This window comes from Microcaecilia unicolor, chromosome 11, assembly GCF_901765095.1.
Source record: "Microcaecilia unicolor chromosome 11, aMicUni1.1, whole genome shotgun sequence".
NCBI classification, from domain to species: Eukaryota; Metazoa; Chordata; class Amphibia; order Gymnophiona; family Siphonopidae; genus Microcaecilia; species Microcaecilia unicolor.
The window spans coordinates 206,925,334-206,949,827 of NC_044041.1; the positions used below are offsets into that span (position 1 = coordinate 206,925,334).

General features: G+C 45.4%; 2 protein-coding genes across 3 annotated transcripts in view; one reads left to right on the forward strand and one right to left on the reverse strand.

The window, feature by feature from the left end:
- Window positions 1-5,570, forward strand: TSSK3 (testis specific serine kinase 3). The gene is made up of 2 exons (XM_030219655.1): window positions 1-295; window positions 3,154-5,570. Exons 1-2 carry the CDS (start codon window positions 151-153, stop codon window positions 3,819-3,821), a joined length of 813 nt encoding a protein of 270 aa, XP_030075515.1. The 5' UTR covers window positions 1-150; the 3' UTR covers window positions 3,822-5,570.
- BSDC1 (BSD domain containing 1) overlaps window positions 4,521-24,494 on the reverse strand; it is a 25,775-nt gene continuing 5,801 nt past the window's right edge. Inside the window, exons 3-11 of one of the 2 annotated variants that reach the window (XM_030219646.1) lie at window positions 20,762-20,878; window positions 20,164-20,331; window positions 14,978-15,032; window positions 14,269-14,384; window positions 13,987-14,055; window positions 13,804-13,885; window positions 12,665-13,186; window positions 10,850-10,953; window positions 4,521-5,839 (exon numbers count right to left, since the gene is read on the reverse strand). In XM_030219646.1, coding sequence (XP_030075506.1) covers window positions 5,807-5,839; window positions 10,850-10,953; window positions 12,665-13,186; window positions 13,804-13,885; window positions 13,987-14,055; window positions 14,269-14,384; window positions 14,978-15,032; window positions 20,164-20,331; window positions 20,762-20,878 — 1,266 coding nt within the window. In that variant the 3' untranslated portion in view covers window positions 4,521-5,806. Of the gene's footprint in view, window positions 5,840-10,849; window positions 10,956-12,664; window positions 13,187-13,803; window positions 13,886-13,986; window positions 14,056-14,268; window positions 14,385-14,977; window positions 15,033-20,163; window positions 20,332-20,761; window positions 20,879-24,494 lie in introns of those variants that run through there. The other variant, XM_030219647.1, reaches the window with a different exon arrangement.

Sequence of the window (24,494 nt, forward strand, 5' to 3'; positions counted from 1 at the left end):
TCCTGCCCTGGGAATGCTTTGATTTCGGAGAAAGCTGGTGGAGGTCCGGAGGAGGAGAGAGAACGATGAAATCTTAGACTCGGAGGTGACATGGTGACCGGGATTGGAAGGACTGGGGCCTGCTGAGGAGGAGGAGGAGGAGGAGACAGCATGGATAACTTTCTGCTAGCCAATGGCTACCAACTTGGAAAAACCATCGGCGAAGGTACTTACTCCAAAGTTAAAGAGGCTTTCTGCACCAAACACCAGCGAAAAGTGGCCATTAAAATTATAGACAAGATGGAAGGACCAGAAGGTAAGAAGAGAAACTCCAAATGACGCAGACAAGTGAAAGGGAGCTGGCCAGCTGTCAGGAGGGAGGAGTGCAAGCTTTTCTCAAGCACATTTGCAGCCCCAGCCTCATCCAGTTGCATGTGGTTTCCCCCTGTAAGATTGGTTTCGGAGTAATAATACAACTCCCAGGGAAGAGGCTCAGACCTTGCAGCCTCCTCCCTCTACCTGAAAGAGAAGCCGATCTGGGTGAAATGACACCGCCCTCAGGCCCACAGAAAGGTTTGGGCAAAGGTCTAGCTTCAGGAGGATGCTTTCTTCTTTTAAACTGTTTTATGTAGTAAGCACAGAAGCTATTCACTTTATTATTAATTTGGATTTAACTCACACCCTCTTCAGTAGTAGCTCTAAGTGAGTGGCAATGTCCCTGTCCCCAGAGGGCTCATAATGTAAAGTTTGTACCTAGTGCAATGCAGGCTTAAGAGACTTACCCATGGGCAAAATGCGCAGCAGTGGAATGTGAACTAGGCTCCTCTGGTTATCAGCCCAGTGCTCTAGGCTACTTCTGCAGGGGGGGGGGGGGGGGGGGGGAGGCAGGTCTTGGCAATGCCAGAAGGCATGAACTAAAGATTATACTTCAACTAAAAGCCAGTCCAGGGCCTGGGTCAACTTCAAAGTCACTAAGGCATGTAGAAATTGCCCTGGGGAGGAAGAGAACAAGGAGCCAAGAGTCACACTTTGCTTGTTAACTGAACACAATCTGTGCTCCAGCCTACCCCATCTCTGCCAGCCTGTTTTGCACAATTTCTTTTTTAACTTGATGGTTGCACCACCTCTCGGTAACTTAGTACATAAGAGTAGCCAGACTGAATCAGACCAATGGTCCATCTAGCCCAGTATCCTATTTTCCAAACAGTGGCCAAGCCAGGTCACAAGTACCTTGCAGAAACCCAATCAACAGCAACATTCCATACTACCAGTCCCAGGGCAAGCAGTTACTGCTCCCCGTCTGTCTCAATAACAGACCATGGACCTTTCCTCTAGGAATTTGTCCAAACCTTTTTTAAACCCAGCTACACTAACCACTGTTACTACATCCTGTGGCAAAGATTTCCTCCTATTTATTTTTAAAATATTGTCATGTCACTTCCTTGAGTGTCCCCTAGTCTTTGTACTTTTGGAACAAGTCCATCTGTGTGCCTGAAGAACAATCCAAGCAGGCAAGATACCCCTAAGTATTATTGTGACCATGGCTCAGAGCTAGGGAAGCCTTGGTCCACCATTAACATTTCTCTCCAAAGTTGGGTGCTACAGCTTTCACTAAGCAGAGAGAAATTTAACCTACACTAGCACAGGTTAAGCCTAAAACAACACAGGAAACAAATACCATAAAAGCCAGTGAACTGCAACCATGGATTACAGAGGCAATCATCACTAGGTGACAGTGGCCACATGCTCAAGCCCAGTCCTTAGGACACAACCCAGCCAGCTACATCTGCAGGATATCCACAATGAATATATACATACTACTACTTAACATTTCTAGAGCGCTACTAGGCTTACGCAGCGCTGTACAGAGCAACAAAGGACAGTCCCTGCTCAAAGGAGCTTACAGTCTAAAGGACAAAATGTCACTACCGCTGGTGTACACAAACCGCTTTCATGCATATTCATTATGGAGATCCTGAAAATCTAATTGGCTGGATGTGGCCCTCAGGCAAAGTTGCTAGGGAGCTACAACGCTTGAAGATGAAACAGAAAAGCAGGCAGCAGGGGCTCTTCTCCTAGTCCTAGGGCCACACACAGCCAGGCAGTTTTATAGGATATTCAATAGAAATAAAACATGGAAAAGAAAATACGATGAAACCTTTTTTATTGGACATAAATTAATACATTTCTTGATTAGCTTTCGAAGGTTGCCCTTCTTCCTCAGATAGGATATTCACAATGAAGATGCATGACATATTTACATACACCGCAGGTAATGCATGCAAATCTATCTCCTGCATGTTTAGGCAGTGTGAAAACCTGACTCACTGGCTTTGGCCCAGGTCCAGAACATGTTAAATTGTCCCTAGAGATCAGAGTCCTCAAGGGCCACAACCCAGTAAGATTATCAACATTTCCAAATATACATGAGGTCCAGTTGCCTATAATGGAAGCAGTACTTGCAAATTAATCACGTGCATAGTCATTGTAGAAGTCTCATGGCCCTTGAGGACCATGGCTACGCATCCCTTTATCATCTTCCCAGCTGTAACTATTTGCTCTGAGAAGCCCCTAACATAAAAAAACAAAACCCCACATTAGTTATTTGACAGCAGCTGTCTCCTTCTGCTAGCTGAAGGAAGAGAGCTTCCAGGCTTTACAGTCCCAATAGCACAGGATGAGGGAAGAGAAACATTCATTAATTCGCATAGAAAGGAGCCTACGGCCCTAGCCGACAACAATTCAATGCAAGGTCAAACTTGCAAAATGGATTGTTTACTCTTTCCAAAAATACTAGGAGTAGGGGACACAGAATTAAGCTACAAAGTAGTAAATGTAAAATGAATCTGAGAAAATATTTCTTCACTCAACGTGTGATTGGGCTCTGTGATTAATTGCCAGAGAATGTGGTAAAAGCAGTTAGCTTAGCCGGGGTTTAAAAAATGTTTGGATTGCTTCCTAAAAGGAAAGTCATTAAACCATTGTAAAATCCACTACTTATTTCTAGGTTAAGCAGCATAAAATGTACTGTTTTGGGATCTGGCCTGGATTGGCCACTGTTGGAAACAGGATACTAGGCTTGATGGACCTTCGGTCTGTCCCAGTATGACAATGGTTATCTACTTATGATTAGCAGCCTGCAGTACTAACAGAGTAGCTGGACTTTCTCCTCAGAGTTTATCCAACGATTCCTGCCTCGGGAGCTGCAGATTGTTAGGCGACTGAAGCACAAGAACATTATCCAGGTGTATGAGACATTGGAGTCAGACGATGGCAAGATTTACCTGGTGATGGAGCTGGCAGAAGGCGGAGACATCTTTGACTGTGTTCTGCAGAGTGGTCCACTGTCAGAAAGTCGTGCCAGGATGCTCTTCTACCAGCTTGTGGAGGCTGTGCGCTACTGCCACAGCCATGGCGTGGCCCACAGGGATCTCAAATGCGAGAACGCCTTGCTTCATAAAGACACCTACTTGAAGCTGACAGACTTTGGATTCGCCACATTGCTCCCCCTTTCTTACACAGAACTGAGCCGCACCTTCTGTGGTAGCACAGCCTATGCTGCCCCTGAAGTTCTCCAAGGCGTGCCCTATGACAGTAAGAAAGGGGACGTCTGGAGCTTGGGGGTGGTTCTGTACGTCATGCTGTGTGCCTCCCAACCTTTTGATGACACAGACATCCCCAAAATGCTATGGCAACAGCAGAAAGGCGTCTCCATCCCCAGGCACCTGGGCCTTTCGAGCCAGTGCCAAGACCTCATCAGGACGCTCCTAGAGCCCGACATGATCCTGAGACCATCCATTGAAGATGTCAGCTGCCATCCATGGTTTACTGCCCCTTTATGAATGTTTACCAGAAGGGTAAACAGCATCCCTGCTACTCTCTTCCCCACAAACGCAGGGGTGTCTAAGTTTATTGATTCTCACCCCCTTTTGTTCTTGCTTCTATTCCCCCCCCCCCCCCCTCACCCTGCTGAGGGAAGCAGGAGCTGAAAGACCACCACACGTGCGATTCTGCCACCTCTCACACTTTCAGTCCTGCATTGGCTCTCAAGAAGCCAAAACCAAGTGCCAGCAGCAACTATCAGAAACCCTGGCATGGTGATTTTCTTTATAAATAAAAAAAGAACATTTGAGAATGCAAAACTCTTTTTTAAAACATCACTATACCTCTGCTCTAGTGCACGAGATCATTCACCCCCATGGGCACAAGCCCTCCAATATCGCACATAGGGCACACACGTGGTATGAGTTCTAGTAATTCAGGACCTATTTTGGATTTTGAGTTCTGGCCAAAGGCAGCAACGAAAGGAGCCCCAGCAGCAGGTCACCTACAGCTTCTCTATACAACCAGACAATCAGAGGCCAAGAGGTTGCTCATGTTCTAGACCCACCACATAAAACCAGAACATATGAAAGAAAAGCTACAATACCAAGAAGTATCTGGAGGTGGGAGATTCACCACTACTACTGGACAACCACCCCCCACCCCCAAAAACAAACAAACAAAAAACATTCTTACAGACCAAAGGAAGAAAGCAGATGTCTGGCTGTGATTTCTTTAATGGGTGTTAATTGCAATTTCATAAAAGATTCAGGATAAAGTTTTAATTATAAAACTAACAGCCATTTACAATTTTACTTTATATTCCGCTACAAAATGCCCCCAGGAGATGTATTGTAATTAACAGATAATAGTGAACAACCAAAGGTTAAAGGCTAATTACAAGAAAAGGCAGGGTAGGGGTGGGGGAAAGGGGGAAAGTGTTTCAGCTCTTTCAGGGGCTTCAGCTCCAAGTGACAAAGCAAGAGGGCTGAACTGGGTAGGAGGTGGGGGAAAGAGGACAACCAGAAAGTAGCAGAGATAGGAAGAGGAGGCAGCAAAGCCAGACCTAGCTCCAGGCACCTCCTAGCCCAGCCCAGTCCCCCTTGATCTGTTTGGTCCCAGGCAGGCAGAAGTTAAAAGCAGACCCAGGCTCCACCAGCACATGCTCCAGCGCTGTCCAAAATGAGATGCAGGATCCAAAAGCAGCAAAACTTTGGGAAGGTCAGAGGCAGCAAGATTGCTTCTCATCACAGAAGAAAATCCAAACAGACAGCTCGAATATCACAAGCTATATAAAGGCAAGACTGACTTGGTGAGACAATCATGCCTGTGTACTGAAAGGACAAAGGAAAAGCAAAATGCCTCTGGTCTTTTCACTGGCAAGCCCATGGCTGATTCAAGTTCCTCATGCAACAGATCCCTCCTTCATTTCCCATAATGAGATCTTTAAATACACAAAGTTTCTTAGCCAAGCACAAGCACTGAAAAGCCAGTGCTGAGGGGGGTCAGTCACATTGAGCGGCACTGATTAGAGGGAGGGGGCAGGTTAACATCTCACAGAAGGTCCAGGTTATTTTCATTTTTCTTGGCCTGCTCCTGTTGCCTGTGCAGGGTGTTTAGCTAAGTCAGGAACCAGTCCAGCCTGCTTCTCACAGCTGGTTAGTTTAAAGGTCCTTTGGTAAGCTCCATGTGTTTCTAGGAGGGGGGGGGGGGGGGAAGAGATGCTTTGAGCACTGTGAAGATGTGGCTGGAAGTTCTAAGTGGAGAAACAATATGAATGACTTTCTCCAAAGCCCAGCCAGGAAAAAAAAAAAAAAGTGTCTGCCCAGACCCAAACATGCTCTGGCCCTCACCACACGCTTACTGTTGTATAAGAGCAGGCCCTGGGAATACTTCTGGACTCTAGAATCTGAGGAAGAGACCTCCTCACACCTGCAGTCACAAAGAGAAAAACTTCAGCAGCAAAGTAGGAAACTTCAGGGAACTGTGGGAAAGATGTCGATGTTTATTCCCAGTCTTCCCAGTCTTCATCCTCCAGCTACAAAGAAGAAACAGCAACTTTAGTGCAAAGCAACAAAAAAAGTCCTCTAAGTTGTCCTGCTAGTCATTCAGGAACCAGGGAAAAGGAAGGCAAAGCTTAATGTCGCCCCCCTAAACTGTTTGGGGTGGGGGGGGGGGGGGGGAGGGTTTATGGGTTATTTTATTTAATATACCAACTTTCCTCACAGAAAACAAGGCAGTGTACAATAAGCATTACATTAAAACATAACAGGCTCCCACTTTGCAATAGGAAAAAGGCCAAAGACAAGAAAAGGAGACAGTGACAGACTGCAGAAGTTAATGAACCCTCAGACCACTGTCCGCACCTGGGTATAAGCCAAAGGCTCTCTCAAATACTTGTGTCTTCAGGGAGGCTCTACATTTTGGATAGGAAGCCTCAAGTCGTAGTGTTGGACAGAGAGAATTCCATAGGGAGGACGTGAGGCAGAAGGCGACACGTTTCCCTGTGGATCTGGTTTAAGGAAGGAAACTGGAGGTGTCGACCATTGAGAGGTGGTATAGAATGGGAGAAGGGGGAGGATTACAGCCTGCATGCTTTTTTTGATTCTTTAGCTTTTATTAAGGACAATTGTATGACGGGAAGGTGGGTTGTGTTACGCGACTGCCATAGCACCACAGGGCCCAGAGCTGCCAAATTGCTGAGCTCCAGAAGAGAGATTTTAGCCAGTCCCGGGTTTCTGACAAGCCCACCCTGCTTCATTATGGGACCTACACAACTAAGTTTAATGCGTGCAGTCAAGGGCTACACAACCAAGACTGGCCAAAAGGGTCTCCCGTCCTCCTCCATAACGTAGAAGCAGTTGGGGACAGAACACTTCAGGAAGGCCACCTGGGTGTACTTGCTTCCAGAGGATACAATCACCTTGCTACTTAAAAGCCCAAGCTGGGATTTAGGTTTGTGTTACCTATATATACACACACACACACACACACACACACCAGTGTACACTTTCCCTTTTTTTTGTCAAAGGGTTCGAGTGTGGTTACACAGTGCTTCATCGGCTGGGTTGTTTCATCTCTAAAAGAAGTGTCTACGCCGAGGACACCAGGCATATTTTTACAACAGAATCGATCCTCTGCTTTTGCGTTAGTTGATGAGTTGCTATTAGCACAGTGCTGAGATCTGGGGTTAACTGGTAAGACGCATCAGGTCACTCTAGCAGTTTTTGAAGAACTGACAGCAAATGTGCTGGTGGAGGGAGATGCCATGGCTCTCTGCCCAAGTTGTGCTGTGGAGTTCCTGAGGTTCCCACCTTCCTCCCTAGTGTTTAAATCTTTTCTTCATCCTTTGGGTAGAGCAGCTGGGTTAATTGAGATTCAGCTGCTGGAAAGAACAGGGCACATTTATCAGCCTTTCAATGCAGGTTTGTGCTCTCTCAATTAGCTGATTGTAGGGCCACAATGAGGAGGGTGCGTCAGTTTTAAAGAGCAAGATAAAAAGTTAGGACTAAAGGAAAGAAACTTATCAGGTAAGACAACCCTCTACCAGTAGATACAGAGGGAGAAAATAGTTCTTGCAACTCGCGCCTTAAGGGTTTGTATGCAACACCGGTATGTAGCACAATGTTCAGTATTTTGAATAGATAAGCAACAGTGCTCAAAATCTGCCTGATGGCCAATATAGAAAATTTGAGACCAATTAATTCAATCAGGTAATAACCCTAGTAGCTAGTGCCATGCAGATATTTTACTGAGTCTGGAGACATGCAACATACAAGGTAAAATTAGGTCTTGCCTGATAATGTTCTTTCCTTTAGCAACAGCAGATGAATCCAGGAACTGGTGGGTTGTGGCCATGTACCAGCAGGTGGCGATAGCGATAACAGAACTCTTGGGAGCAAAGCAGATGGCCAGCCCCTCTATCAGTTAGTATATGTCTTTCGAAAGGAGTAGAAGTAGGCCAATCAACTCAATACCCATCCTCACTATAATAAAAGAGAACCAACTAGAAAACTGTAACTATGGAACCGAAGCTGCAACAATTTCTGCCAAAGCAGAGTGTCTCCTTTTTATTTATTTTATTTTTCATAACTGACAATCTGCATTAGAGGGGGGGGGGGGGGGAGGGAAGGTGTAGAGCAGCGGAAAAAATAGTCCGCTAACGGGAGGGATCCTGGATTCATCTGCTGTTGCTAAAGGAAAGAAAATCATCAGGTAAGACCTAATTTTACCTTCCTTGTCACAAATAGCAGATGAATCCAGGAACTGGTGGGATGTACCAAAGTCTACCCTAAGAAGGGTGGGAAGCCGACATCCCCCCGCGCCAACACCTGAGCCCCGAAACGCGCATCTTCCGTGGAGGAGACATCCAAGCGATAGTGTTTAACTAAAGTATGCCGAGACGCCCATGTAGCTGCTCGACAAATTTCATCCACATGAAGAGTAGAGGTCTCCGCCCAGGACGTCGCCTGTGCTAGAGTAGAATGAGCTCGTAGAGCCAAAGGTGGCTCTCGACCTTGTGACAGATACGCTGATGCAACGGCCTCCTAAATCCAACGCGCTATAGAGGCTTTGGAGGCCGCCTCACCTTTCCGCGGCCCCAAACGAAGGACAAAGAGGTGATCAGGTCACCAATTCATTGGTGACCTGAAGGTAATGCAAAAGCACCCTTCGGACACCCAATAGCCGAAGGGATGCAAACTCCCCTGGAAAATCCTCTTTCCTAAATGATGGGAGAAACAGAGTCTGATTGAGATGGAATTCTGAAACTACCTTCGGAAGAAAGGATGGAACTGTCCAAATAGAGACCCCCGAATCTGAAAACTGCAAAAAGAGATCTCTACAAGACAACGTCTGCAGTTCAGAAATGCGCTGAGCTGAGGAAATCGCCTCCAAAAAGACAGCTTTACGCGTAAGGTCCTTATCCATTGCCTTTTATAAAGGTTCAAAGGGAGGCGTCTGCAAAGCACTGAGCACCAGGTTTAGCCGCCAAGAAGGTCAAGGCTGCCTAACAGGCGGACGTAGATGAAGGACTCCTCGTAAAAAACGAGCCACATCCGGGTGAGCTGCTAAGGAGAATCCAGCTACTCGACCTCGAAAGGAAGCTATCGCTATTTGCACTCGCAGAGAGTTATACGTGAGACCCTTAGAAAAGACCTTCCTGGAGGAAATCCAATGTCACTGAAATCGAAGCCAGAAAGGGAGAACCGGTCTTCTGCTCACACCACGAAGAAAAGATTTTCCATACCCGGACATAAGCGTACGAAGTGGACCGTTTCCGTGCTTGTAGAAGCGTGGTAATCACAGGTTACAAAAACCCTTTATTTCTCAATCGGTTCCTTTCAATAGCCAGGCCATAAGACCAAAGCGGGAGGGATTTCCCATCTGAACAGGGCCCTGGCACAGTAGATCCGGAGTTACCGGAAGTCGCCGTGGAGTGTCGTGCAGTAAGCGAACAAGGTCTGCGTACCATGGTATTCGGGCCCAGTCTGGAGCCACCAGGACCACGAGCCCACAATGATGACTGATGCGATGAAGAACTCTTCCTATCAGAGGCCAAGGAGGAAACAGCGAGTTGGGAAGTGGTAAGGGGGCTTGGCTTTGATATTTTCCACTTCTCTGATGGTTGAAGAACTGCCTTCTAACGCTCTTCTATTCTCCGAACTATTAATGGTAGAAACAGCCACGAGCCCAGTACTGTATATGGTTTTATTTTATTGTCCACCCTCTTTAAAAGTATAGATTGGGATCGGGTCTACCAAACATTAGCAGATGCTTCAGCAAAGTATTCCAATCTTCTTCTGTGATTTTTGATTTTTAATACTCATCTGGATTCTCCTCATCCTCACGCTGCTTATTTTTCCACTCTGTGCTGGACTCAGCTCCATAAAACAGCTGCCTCCCCGCCACAACAGGAACCTTATACCAAAGAAGGCACCCCAACTCAACTGAAACTCAGTGTTAAACTGGGTCAGGAGAACAAGCCCAAAAGAGCATCCCCAACTCAACTGAACACAGATGAGAAGCTGGTTCAGGAGAACAAGGCAAATAGGCACCCCCAAATTCAACCCGAGTCTCAGAATAAAACTGGCTCAGGAGCAGAAAACCCCAAAAGGGTAATTAAAGCTCAACTGAAACTATTTATAAAGCTGGTCAGGGGCAGGGCTGTTAGCCCGTCACCATCTGCTTAGGAGACAGAGGAAATACTGAACATTCTATGTTATATAATACCCCTTAAGGGGCAAGTCGCAAGTACTTTTTCTTCCTCTGTCTCTATCTGCTGGTAGAGGGACATAATCCATTGGTCTGGACTGGTCTGATAGGATGCTATGGAAGCATTCTGTACTACAGTCCATGCACTTGTGACCTCTCTAATCCATTGTAGTGGTTTGTGTGTGGATTCCCAGGGAAGCTACAGGAGGCACCTTCAGCCAATTCAGAGTGCTGCAGTACAGATGAGACATCTTCAGTGATTGCCACTTTCCACTTTGTTGAAAATATCACAGGGCCAGTGTAAAACATGTGGCACCCTATACAGAAACTTGGAATGGGGGCCCAAAGCCCACCAGCAGGCTGAATCTCTTTCAGGTTTAAGCAGGTTTAGGGGCTCCCTGTAGCATAGGCCCAGGGTTGCATCCCTAGCATCCAGTATAGGCGGCTACCCTTGATTTTTAGGGTGCGGAGGGCAAACAGGCTGCAGTATTTATGAACCAGGCTAGAGTGGATGTGCCCAATCAGGGCCGTTTGGCAATTCTGAGATAAACTGTGCAAGATTTGGAGCTCAGGTCCTTCCCAAACTGTGGCATCAGCTTCCAGGGGAGTTATGGTTAGAGCACAATTACAGAATAAAAATCTCATCTCTCTTAGTTGCGGATGTGAGGGGTGGGGGTGGGGGGGAATATCGCTGCAGTTCTTAACTGAGAGAAGTGGGAGAGAGAGGGGGATGAGTATAGGGTTTTTAAATCTATGTATAAGGATATAAATTGAGTTGGACGCAAAAAGCTAAACAGCTGTTAAATTTCAGAATACAAAATGTAGCATAACCTACCTCTCCTGACACCTCCACCTTTGACAGAACCAGCTGCACTTCCTCTTCCGTCATGTCCAAATCAAAGTCTTTCTCCCAGTCCTCACTGACATCAGTGCTGGAACCTAAGAGGAAAAAGCAAATGCCTTGAGCTACGTGTCTCCTCTCCCCTCCCCCTCCCAGTAATTCAGACTTAAGTGCTGAACAGATTGTTCCAGGCTAATTCCAGGGTTGGGGCTTTTCATTTCCCAGGTTGGCTGGGGATGGTGAGAATCCAGCATTCAGTCCCAGGAGGAAAAAATGGTCACTAAATGGAGAGTCAGACCAAGACATTCAGAGCACCAATAGGGTACAAATTATATCTTAGTGATAGGGTGGATCAAATTGGTGGAGGGGTAGCACTGTATATTAAGGAGAGCCTTGAATCAAATAGATTGAAAATTCTGCAGGAAACAACACACATCTTGGAATTACCCATGGACTGAAATTCCAAGGAGTGTACTACAATCCACCTGGCCAGGATTAACAGACGGATGTACAAATATTATCAGAAATTAGGGAGGCTAACAAACTGGGCAACACAATAATAATGGGCGATTTCAATTACCCCAATATGTTGACTGGGTAAATGTAACATCAGGGCTTTGTGGAGCAGCTGGTACAGGAGCCAACAAGAGAAGGAAAAATTCTAGACCTAGCCCTTAGTGGAGCGCATGATCTGGTGTAGGAGGGTAATGGTGATGGGGCCGCTTGATAACAGTGATCATAATATCAGATTTGATATCAGCTCTGAAGTACACACAGGAAATCCAATACATTAGCATTTAACTTTCAAAAAGGAGACTATGATAAAATGAGATGAACAGTGAAACTATCCTGGAAGCCCAGGCCAAATATATTCTGTGTATTAAAAAAGGAGGAAGGAAGACCAAACGACAGCCGGCATGGTTAAAAAGTGAGGTGAAGGAAGCTATTGGAGCTAAAAGAAAATCCTTCAGAAAATGGAAGGATTGAAAATAAGGAATGGCAAGTCAAATGCAAAGCACCAATAAGGAAGGCAAAGAGGGACTTTGAAAAAAAAGATTATGTTGGAAGCAAAAATACATAGTAAACACTTTTTTTTTTTTTTTTTAAGATATATTAAAAGCAAGAAGCAGGCAAAAGAATCGGCTGGACTGCTAGATGACAGAGGGGTAAAAGGGGCACTCAGAGAAGATAAAGCCATAGTGAAGAAATTCAGAGAAACTGAATGAAATCTCTATAAACCTGAGGCGCAATGTAACAAAATTAAAGAGTAGCAAATCTTCTGGACCGGATGGTATTCATCCCAGAGTACTGATAGAATTGAAAAATGAACTTGTGGACCTATTGTTAGTAATGTCCTATTTATTTTAAGAACATAAGCATCGCCAGACCAAGAACCATCTAGCCCAGCATCCTGTTTCCAGCAGTGGTCGGGAGTACATATAACCATCGGGGAAACTGAACCATCTTCAACAGGCTTACCCTTCCCAGGAGGGACAGAGGGAGATCTCTCCATCTTTCTAGATTTCTAGTATCTTCCATGAGAACTGAGATATTAAGACGGTATAAGGTTGAGACATTCATTGCAAGTTGAATACCTAAATATCGAAAAGAGCCAACCACCCACCCAGGCTCTTAATTTTCTGGATCTCCTCTGGAACCTTTTTTAAAAATTGGCGTTACATTACTATGCTTGATTTTATATTTTTATGTCCAGAAGGTTTCTCCTATGTTCCACAAAAACCCTATTAAGCTATCATACACACTATTGCCTCCCTCCATAAAGCCCTGCCCTGGACTCTGGAAAATTACCTTTTTTGCCATTGTTGGACGGAGTGGATTTTCCACTGTCTGAGTTGAGTTCAAAGACCCGCAGATCTGTTGGCCCCTCCTCTTTCAGGCCTGATGTCCTGGTAATTGCTTTGCCCTCAGACTGTTCTTGGACTCCCGGTCGTTCTGAGGATGGAGATACTTGCTGGCCAGCGTGAAGACGCTTGGATTCTGCCATCTTTGAAACAGACCCTTGCTCTTTTGAGCCCACTTCTAGAGCAATATGGGTTCCCATCTCTGGCACCATGGCAAGTATCATGGCAGCTGGTTTGGCAATTTGTGTCACAGGTGAGGTGCTCTCAGTGCTCTCTGAAGGGCTAGAGACAGTAGAAATCTGCAAGGTTTGCTCTTGGGTCTCCACTGGATGATCCTGGTTCTGCTCTTTCATCTCTACTGAAAGATTACTAGCTTTATTTTCCAAGATCTGGGACTTAGCACAGAAGTCTTTCTCTGTCGAATGTTTCAAGTTCAAACGAGATAAAGGAGATGTGCTCAAACCTTCCTCTGCAGAATGGAAAGAAAAGTCAACTTTAGGTTCTAATAAGCAGCTTCACACGTTCAATTACTGCAGACCTTTGTAGTCAGGCATGGGAACAGTGGGTGCTGAAAGAGAATATCTGTATATTTTTTGGCAACATAAAATTAAATTGTACAATCTGTTACCAAAGGACACAGTCCAAGTAACTAACATAGTGGAAGTCAAAGAAGATTTGAACATATTCCTAGAAGAAAAGTTCATAAAAGTTATTTGCCAGGTTGACTTGGGACAATTATTACTTATCCTTGGAAATAACTCGGCATGGTCCATCCTATGTTCTCCATATGCATGCTCTACCCAAGATGGAAGGGCAGTACTTTGGATAATGGATAATCTTGCAAGTGGTCATACTTTGGCTGGCAGGATAGATCTTTAGCAATGTGGACGGAATATCAGGCAGACAAATGAGCCAGATGGTCTCTCATGTACTATAATTAATAACCAAAGTGTGGCAGCAACACAATTTCCTGCAAAATCAGTTTAATGGGCAGACTGTGCATACACCTCTCACTTCAACACAATTCCTTAAAATGTGGAACCTTTTAAATAAAAGGTCAAATACATCCCCCATTTCTTTTATTACCCTCTTCCTCCTCCCAGCGGGGATCTTCCAAACGCACGCTCTGCTCTGCCCTCTGCTTCAAAGCATCCCTCCGGGCCTCCTCCTGGCAAGCAAGAAGAAACCATCTCAGGCTCCTTGTTTTCTTTTTATAGCCTCATGCAACATCCATTTTACTTTGCACCTCCCTAGGACATTTAAACCCACCTGTTCTAAATTATGAACCTTATAGAAGTAACGCTGCCAGAATTCAGAATGGGAGACAGCAGCTGGCACCTGAAAAAGGCAGACAGAGGCAGTTAGAGGCAGACTTCTCACCGGTCTGCGTTCAGGTATCCAAGGGCAGAAGGTTGATCTTATTCTGTTTTTCTGTGAATTAGTGCTTATACACACATAACCCTTTAGGAAATCAGCGTGATGTAAGCCTGAGGCTGGCTGTCTCTTACCTTATACTATGGAGCAGAGCTAACAAGAGCATGTCTTGCTCACCATTTTGGTGTACAGTGCCCGAACAGAAGGGCTGGTCACCAGAAGGTCTGAGATTTCTCCCTTCTTCTCCTCTAGATTACACTGTGCCAGCCAGGATTCAAATAATGCAGGGGGTCCTGTATAAGATGGAGCATAGATTAGGCATTGGCTGGCCCAAGTCTTACAGCCTTTCATACTACTCCAATGCATAGTCATTAGAAACACAGAAACATGACAGCAGATAATCCAGTCTGCCCATCCTCGGCATACACTCTCTCCTCCTTTCCCTAAGAGATCTCACGTGCCCGTCCCAAGCTTTTTTAAATTCAGACAGCAGTCCTCTCCACCTGGGAGGCTACTCCATGCATCCACTACCCTTTCTGTAAAAAAGTATTTGCTTGGATTACTCCTGAGCCTACTTTTCCTCTAAACTTCATCCTATTCCCTCTCATTTCAGAGTTTTCCTTCATTTGAAAATGGCTCACCTCCTATATATTGCCAGAGATATTTAAACATCTCACTCATATCCCCTCTCGACTGCCTTTTGTTGAGTATATTGGCCCAGGAAAAAAAAAAAAAAAAAACAATCCCCAGCTAAATCTGCCCTCTCCAGCAGCTCCAAGTGCTTGCTAGTAATTACCTGCAACAGACTATCAAAAGCAGCAGCACAGAGATGCGGGAACCTGTTACCTACAGAACGCTCCACTCCACCTAGACTGTGAAGACTTACCGTCTGGTTCATTACAGTATGTGGCTGGGTCAGACTGCAGACTGTACAGGCGGGCCTGGAACACAGAACACACGAGGCAATGGCAGGGTGAATTCAGGCAACAGAACGAGTCACATAAGGGCACCTGACTGATACACCAGGATACAAGCTTTTGAGCATCTAGCTGCGTCTGATATTTCTAATTACAATGATCAGAAAAAGCACTAGTGGGAGGAAAGGTGGATTTCTAGAACAAATGTTTTAAAAGAAATTTAACAAAAATAATACATCATAACAATTGCCATATCCTGCAATGTGGCTCTTCAGAGCAGCATTTCTAGTAAAAGTACCCGCCCTTAACACAGCAAAATCAGAATCTCCCTCTCCACACCGGAGTAGTACTTCTTAACCCTCTCCTGGAAACACATCTAGTCAGTTTGAGTTTTTAGGATCATAATGAATCAGAGGCTGACCACATTTTTGGTTACAGCACAAAACCAGCCCAAAAGTCCAAGTTTTGAGTTCTGGTCGAAAATGCAAGTGTATTTTCAGCTGAAACCAAAATTCCCCCCACCAGATCAAGTCCTCCTGGCTCCAGCCCCTGGACAGAGAGGGTCCCACTGGATCTCCACAACCCTCCCCATGCAGAAACCGGATCCTGCCAGGCTGCCCCCCCCCCCCCCCCAAAGGCACTCTCCAGGAGATCCAGTGGCCTCTTTGAAGCAGGAGCGACAGGGTAGCTCCTGCTCCAAAAAGGTAAGAATTAGTCCTTACCTGATAATTTTCTTTCCATTAATCCCAACAGGTCAATCCAGAGATGAGTGGGTTATATCCCTCTACTAGCAGGTGGAGATAGAGAGAATGCCAGAACTCTACCATAGAGGGTACTGTGCAGCAGCCTCATTTTCAGTATGATCCTTACCAAAGCAGTAAAGAGGCCATGAAACCATAGATCAAACTCCTGCCTCAGACACAAACAAGTAGAAAACCAGTGGCCCTGTGGTAAAGGGACAGTGTTCATAGTGCCGTAACATCCACCTAGAAGCGACGTACGCAATCCACCTCTGTGGTAAGGTAAATCCTGACCTAAAAAGGAACAACATAAACTAATGTCCCACAACAAAGGGTGGGCCTCTGGACTGATCTGTTGGGACTAATGGAAAGAAAATTATCAAGTTAAGGACTAATTTTATCTTCCATAGTGTCCCACAGATCAATCCAGAGACGAGCGAGATGTACCACAGCAGTCCCCATGTAGGGTGGGATCACAGAGACAAAATAAGCCCCGATTGGCACCCCAGACTCCACATATGGAGACAATACAGGGGCGAGACCCGAAGAGAACTTGCCACCTTTGGTCAGCGACCCACAAGACACACTCTCCAAAAGCGAGATGAGCAGAGTCATGAAAAAGAAGCCACACCCAACTATTGGAAGGATGAAGACTTCCAGACAAGGCGCAAAGCCTCACAATGAACAAGGAAGGCCAACACCCGGAAACAAGGCAATGCCTGATCCCCCAAGTCAGACCCACTAGAGCCCCAAGCTGTGGGGAAAAGCCTGACATTTGGTAGTGGAAAGCCCCGCCCGCAAGGAGACCATCGTGACAACAACAGGACCAGACCTGAAAAAACTTGCGAGTCAGCAACAAAGCTGGGCTGGAGAGCCAGAGTCGGCGAACACTACGTAAGGCAGTGACAAAGCAAGGCTGAGCAGACCTGCCAGACCCCAGAACACCATGCTTAGCCACCAGGGGCGGAACAAGACAACAGCTAGAGACTGAGCAAATCTCAAGATCAGAGGAGATTCAATCCGATCTTCCAAAGGAGACAAAGGCCCACCGCCTGAGCGATAGCCAGGGAGGGTCCCCAGATTGATCCTCAGCAAGGAAACTAGGCTCGTCCATCAGAGATGGAGCAAGGCTGCCCCGAAAAATGCCCAAAGTGTCTGAGGCAGCAGGGCAGGAGCCCAGTTCTACCACTAAAGACAGAGCTTGGCTCAACAGAGAGAGACGGAGCCAGAAATGGGGTAAGCCCAAGAGCTAAAAGTGGAGCACCGCTCGACCCCCAGATACGGGACCACTCGTAACCTGACGAATTGGGCTAGGAACAACCGAGTAAGGCTCTGACACCAGAAATGGGGCAAGACCTTTCCTCCAGAGACAGAACCACGATGAACATCTGGAGATTCAGCGCAGCTTGACCCCCGGAGCCAGAACCAACCTCCAAGACAGAGAAGTACCATGTCAAAGACGAATCAAGGCCTGACAGCCATAGACAGATGGAGTAATACTTGACATCCAGAGACATAGGAAACCCAGCATAAGGCTCCTGGCTCGAAACCAGATGTGGAGCCGTGCACCACCGCCAAAGCAGGGTGCAAGCCGCCGAGACGCAGCCAGCCCCGACGTCTCAAGCAGAGTAAGCTCGGCAGGTCAGAGATCCGTCTAGAGAGGGAGCAAGGCGTGAAGATCAAAACAGGGCAAAAAACACTACCACAGAGCCGAAGCTACGCTAAACCTCCAAAGACAGCTCTAGTCAACTTCCCGTGTTGGGTGAAGACCCGAACAGAGTAAGATTCGCCGGCCGGAGTCAGGACAAGGCCTGCTAGGTAAATACGGGGACCACACTCGACATCCAGAGATGGAAGTTAGACATTGCCAGGCGGAGTTAGCCTTGAGCAGCAAGGGTGGCGGAGAATCCACTCCCCCTGGCACGTGCACAAAGGAAGATATGCACAAGGGAAAACTGCTATATGGGACCACGTCAGACTCTTCTGTCTCTGGATGTCATCGCCAGACAGAGCTAGCCTCAAGCAGCAGGGGCAGAGGATCCCCCTGGCATGGCATGCGTGCAAAGGAAGATGTGAGCGAGGGAGCACTGCTCCCTCCCCCAGTCTGTGTGATGCATACCAGATACTGGGCCAAGGAATGTACTGAAGGACCGTCCCAGAAGGTCCCCAAACAGCAGCACTGACAAGAACGTGGCAACAGAACCTGGGACTTTTGGAAACAGCATCCCTAACCGTGCAGTCAGTAGCCAGCCTGGACAGGAACCCACAGGCCAACCTCACCAGAGACTGCAGGGGCCTCCAAAAAGGGCCAGAAGAGAAATCAGGAAGAAGGTATAAAGATGACCTTGTGAGAGGCCGGATGGCAGGTCTGCCAAAAGACAGAGTGTCCAATAGCAAAGATAGGAAATAAACCCAAAACTAGAAGGCTGAGCAACCTGCCCGAAGCCCTGACATTCCCCTACACAAGGGCTAGGACTGCTGGCCCTGAAGCAAGCATCAAGGGGCCTGCTTCTGCATGCAAGAAGGTCCAGAAAACCAGCAAAGGCACAGCAGAGAGCAAAATAACTCGTTAGGCTGGCCAACTCGAGATGTACCCAGCACAGGAAAGGTCTTGCCCCAAGGCAAAGAAACCCAATGCAGACAGGGCACGAAGTACAACCAGGACATATAGCCATGGAACGACCAAAATAGCCAGAGGCTGAAGCATTTTCTGCCCTGGGATTAGGAGCAAAGGGGCAGCAATACACTAAGGGAGAATTCCAAGAAACCAAGACTGCTCAAATTACAACACATCAAAAACATTCCCAGAGAGAGGGAAATAAAGCAGAGCAATGTGAAGTTACAATCCCAAGCTAAGTCCACATGCCAGGGACTGAAGGCAGAAAACAGCCAAGCTAAATAGCAGCACCCCCAAGGCCTTGTTGGTTTTTTTTGTTTTTTAATGGTGCAGAAACCTGATTAGCCAGAATCGTTCAACCAGCTAATGAAACTAGAAACCTCAAACTGACTCACCCGAGCAACAAAAAGCCTCAAACACCAGGCAGGGAAGGAAAAAAAAATGAGCAGGAAGTGGGATAGCCGAGGCAAGAATGATAGAAGAGCCTTACCAGGAAGGCATTTCCCACCCTAGTACACCAGCTCAAACAGACAACTCTGCGGGGCGCTAGCTGTTCTCCTCTCCATAATGATCGGGAGGCAGGGAAGGACCTGGTACCACCAGGGGTAACCTGCAATGGGCAAGCATGGCCACGTCCCCCAAGCTCAACTACACCTGAGGGAACAGGCAAAGGAGCAATTCTCAATTCAGAGAGCTGCATAGGATATGTCCATCCACCTGCTGAGATAGAAAGAATACTGAAAGTGAGGATGCTGCATAATACCCTTTATAATAGAGCTCTGGCATTCTCTCTCTCTCCACTTGCTGGTAAAGGGACATAGCCCACTCGTCTCTGGGATGCTATGAAAAGGCCACTAGACTATTTAAAAAGGTTGGCAGGACCTGCTGTCTTCCGGGGGTTAATGTTAGAAGCCTAGCAGGTCTCGATCTCTGCAGGGTGTGGGGGGAGGAAGGGGAAGGTACCCTTTTCAGCTGTAAACAAAATTACTAATTTCCAATATGCATATTCTGAATACCTATTGCATGCAAATCTCTCTCATACAAATTCATAGTGGTAATTCTAAAAACTTGACCAGCAGGTGTTCTCTAGAGGACTAAATACTCCAGGCTGATTTTATGCACTGACCACCATTGACAGCCAGCTCATGCCTAATTCTATTCTCCAATTTTTGCTTAAAACATATACATGGTGGGAGAAAATGGTTGATAATGATTACTAGCAGTAAGTTTAAAGTAATGTACTTTGATATTTGGTGTGTAATTTTGCACTGTTGAATGTTTACTGTGTTGATTTATCAATAAAAACAGTTGAAACATAAAACATACATAATAATAATACAAACAATACTACTACCATTTCTGCACACTATTCCACTCCTCTAAGACTTAGCCGACCTAACAGTATGTGAGATTAGAAATTAAATCTGATGGGGAAAGAGGACCCAACCTGATCCACCTTCAGATTCAACCCAACATCTTAAAAACATCACAACAAAAAAAAAAAACTAACAACTCATCTGTGGATTATATCCCGCTATTACTTTTCAGTTCTAAGTGGGTAACACTCACCAAGATGCCATAACAATTATCTGGGAATCCAAAAACTAGAGCACATATTTCTTAAAGAGTAAAGTTTTAACTCTCTTTCTAAAATGAAGAATGAGAAAGATGCATTGCTGGATTATTTTCTCTATGAAACTTCACCCTACCCCATGTAAAATCAAATTACTTTTCCCCTACAGGGATCTGTACATACTTGGCGTTCTCCAGGCATCAGCAAGGGAGGGCTTGACCATACCTTTGCACTGTCATAAGGTTCCGTACTACCAGACGGTGTGGCCATCAGCGTTATGACATCACAGTCAATTGTTTTATCTGGTGAAGGGGCAAATGTGTCCGAGATGACTTCTAGAAAATTCGATAGCCCTTTCTTCACTTTTTCTGTTGTGCCAGTTGTTCCTTCCGGCTTTCCAGACAAGAAAAAGGTGCCAAGATTAATACCTAGAAGCCCTTTCAGTCATAAACCTTTACAGGACTCAGCAGAACAAGCAGACTACCACAATGTTTGGGATAGGAATTAATCATGAAGCCAAAAAATAACAGCTAAGCAGAAATTGCTTTCTGAGGGTGTTTAGTAACCAAATGACCTGTGTGTGCTAAGGAGACGCATGTAACGTATCACTGTGGCCCTGGGAGATGGAGAGATTGACGGAAAAGGGAAGCCCAGAGGTAGCAATGCCAACCCCTGTGTGACAGAGGGTAAAGCCTGTGGGCACTGCTGGCTCTCAATCTTTCATTGTGGGTTTATGTTTATTGAGTTTATTGATGGGGTTTTATGTGATCTGATTACATTTCTGGGCAGATTATAAATGTTGATAGATTAGATAGATACTCACTGCCAGCTTCTCCTTGACCACAGTGGCTGTGGCAGCGATGGTGCTTGCTGTATCATGTTGAACAACTTGTGAAAATTCTGTTAGGTCTCTTCTTATAAACTCCAAAGCTTCTACAGACTATAACAACAAGAGAGAATATTAATAATCACAAATTTAGCACAACGCAGGGAAGAAGTACCCAGTTCATCATGCAAAGAAACATCTAAATAACAACATCACTCAACTACTCCTATGAGCTTGGCCTGACAACAGCAAGAATACCTCAAAGGGATGCATAACATACAAACTTTTCAGTAGAACTGTACCAAAATACAATATTTTACTATTTAGTCAAATACGAATAATGGGCCTTGAGCTTTAATAAAACAAACAATAAAAGAAGCAACGTGAAATCAAGACATCAAGGGCTTATTTCAGTAAGATTTAGTACAGTAGAGCCTCGCATTATTCATATTCAAATTTAAATCACTATTCGGCCAAATACAAATAACATATTCGGGGCACTACTCGGGGATGAATTGAATATTCAGTACAGTCCTACTTTTCAGAAGAAAAAACACATCTAGAAAAGGTTACAGAATGATGATCCAAGAGTGCACATTCAGAATAAGATCAGAATTATTTTTTGTTAACAGAAAGGGCAATATGTATACAGACAGCTTTGCAGTGAATTCAAATGACTATGACTGGCAGAGGATTCCTCTTTGTAAAGAGGAAAAAAGACAAAGACCAAGAATGAAACTCAGCAGACTAGATAGACCTCCAAGGCCCATCTGCCATTTTTTGTTTCACATCCTGCTATTACAGCATCAGACGCAGACAGACATTCTGAGAGTGTGAAAAGGATGATACGACAGCACTGTGACAAAAAAATAATAAATAGGGAACGAGAGCAAAGCTCATAGAAAAACTATGATCTTGGATGCTGATTCAAGCAGTAACGTGTCTGAAGCAATAGTTCTTTTTAACATTTTTGAAAATGATATTGCAGACGGGCTGTTTGGTACCTCTTTGGATAGGATACCAAAATCTGCAATAGGGTACACACCTCCAATGGTGTGGATAACATAAGAAAAGACTTAGTGAAGCTAGAGGAATGATCTGGAATTTGGCGGCTTACATTTAATATTTAAAAAATGCAGGGTCATGCGTTTTCTGCAAAAATCCAAGGGAACGGTACAGTTTAGGGGGTTGAAGAACTTTTGTGCATGAGAGGAGTGGGACTTGGGTGTGATCATATGTGATGATTTTAAGGTGCCCAAACAGGTAGAAAAGGTGACAGTGAAAACTAGAAGGATGCTTGGGTGCATAGGGAGAGGAATGGCCAGTAGGGAAAAGGATCTCTGGTGAGATCTCATTTCGAATATAGTGTACAATTCTGGAGACTAACACCTTCAAAAAGATATAAACAGGATGGAGTCAGTGCAGAGAACGGCTACTAAAATGGTCAATGGACTTCATCATAAAGCATATGGGACAGAGTCAAAAATCTCAATATGTATACTTTGGAAGAAAGGTGGGAGAGGGAAGAGATGATAGAGATGTTTAAACACCTACATGGCATAAATGCACAGGAGACAAGTCTCTTTCTTTTTTTAAATTTGAAATTGTTTATTGAACACAACATAATGGAAAAAATACACTGATTGCCAGAACAGCCAACCGACTGCTCTGACATGTCCAGCAAATAAAATCCAACATCAACTGTAAATCACAATCTTTTTTGATAATTTTCTCCCTACCCACCCACCCTCCCACCCAAATCAACTCCCCCCCCCCCCTGCTCCCCCCTTATTCCCTCTTGGCAAAATCTCCTATACAGGTAATTCACTACTCCATAATCGTTCTATTTGAGACCATTCTTTCGCATCTGGCTTATATCTGCCTTGTCTTTTGTCAGTCAATTGTTCTAGGCCCACAATGTTCTTGATTCTCATTGTCCAGTCTGTGATTGTAGGTCCCAGTCTTTGTTTCCAATGGGCTGCTATCTCCAGCTTGGCGGCTGCCAACCCCAGTCTTTTAAGCCTCTTCTGCCACTTCTGGCCCCTTTTATTTCCCCATCCCAACAAACACCACGTAGGTTCTACCGGGAACTGTGTGTCCAATATGCGCGTCAAATGCATAGCAATTTCCACCCAAAAAGTCTGTATAAGAGGACATGACCACCAGACATGTAAGAAATTTCCTATTTCTGCTTCACACCTCCAACATCGATTAGATACCATAGGATACATTCGCTTTAGCCTATCGGGTGTGTAATACCATCTACTTAAAACTTTATATGCATTTTCTTTAATTAGTACACACACCGATGCTTTTTTCACCTCTAAACACATCCTCTCCCACTCCTTCACACTCATTTCCATATTTAAATCACGTTCCCATGCATTCATATAGGGCAATTTGAGCATCTTCTCTCCCCTAATGTATTTATATAACCTTGAAATTCCTTTCCTCCCACCTTCCAGGGTCACCCAAATATTTTCCAATTGCTCCTTTTCCCTCGGGTCCGATGTCAACCACCCCTGTCCCGTCATGAAATGTCTAACCTGTATGTATGCAAAATAATCTGATTCTGGTAAATCAAACTTCCTCTTTAATGTCTTAAAGTCTCGCATTACCCCATCCGACATAAGATCCCTAAATCTCCGCAGGCCCTTTCGGTTCCACTCACGAAATACCCCCCCCTCTTGTCCTGCGTGGAACTCATCTTCATGGGTTATATGCGCCAAAGTAGAGGTTTTCACCCCCTTCCGGAATTTATTTTTTAATACATCCCAGGTATGTTGCAGGTGTGACACAAAGGGACTACTATTCCCCTGAAGTAAACTGCACATCCGTCCGGACCCCCATACTCCTTTCTCCAAATTACCCCTTGGAACCAGGCTTTGCTCTAAGGTCGCCACTGGTGATCTATCTCCTTTACTCCACTCCGCCACTTGTTTCAATTGGGCTGCTTGGTAGTACCATATTAAGTTGGGTAGTCCTCTTCCCCCTTCCTCTACTCCCTTCCACATAATTCTTTTCGAAGTTCTTGCTCTCCTACCCCCCCATACAAACCGGGAAATATCTGATTGTAATTTATTCAAAACCACTGGTGGAACTTCCAAAGGCAACGTTTGGAAAAGAAACAACATTCGCGGGACCAAGTTCATCTTAACCACCGCTATCCTGCCCCACCAGGACAGCAGCCCATTCTTCCATCGACTCATGTCTGTGCGCAGTTCCCTAAATAGGGGATCGTAATTTAATCCATATAACTTTGTTAGGTCCCTAGGAATCCAAATGCCCAGATATTTAAAGTTCTCCCGAGCTTGCCTGAAGGGAAATTTTTCCAACATAGCTTCAGTATCTGAAGGGGGCCCCACCACTCCCAACACCTCTGATTTATCATAATTGACTTTAAATCCAGACATTTCCCCAAAAACTTTGATCTCTTTGCAGATGTTTGTTAACGACACCTCTGGGTGACTCACGTAAAAAAGAATGTCGTCTGCAAACAGAGCTATTTTATGTTCCCTATCCCCCACACAGAGGCCCTTTATTTGAGCTGTCTCCCGAACCTTCTGTGCAAGAGGCTCGATCGCAATGGCAAAAAGCAAGGGAGAGAGGGGGCAGCCCTGTCTGGTACCCCTTTGTATCTGCACTTGATCTGAATACCCTCCATTCGCCTTTATCCTGGCCACAGGTCTCGCATACAATCCCCTTAGCCATGATATGATCCCTGGCCCAA

Coding starts and splice junctions, on each gene's coding strand:
- TSSK3 (XM_030219655.1), top strand. CDS start 151: ATGGATAACTTTCTGCTAGCCAATGGCTACCAACTTGGAAAAACCATC. Junction 296..3,153: donor CAAGATGGAAGGACCAGAAG/GTAAGAAGAGAA, acceptor CTTTCTCCTCAG/AGTTTATCCAACGATTCCTG.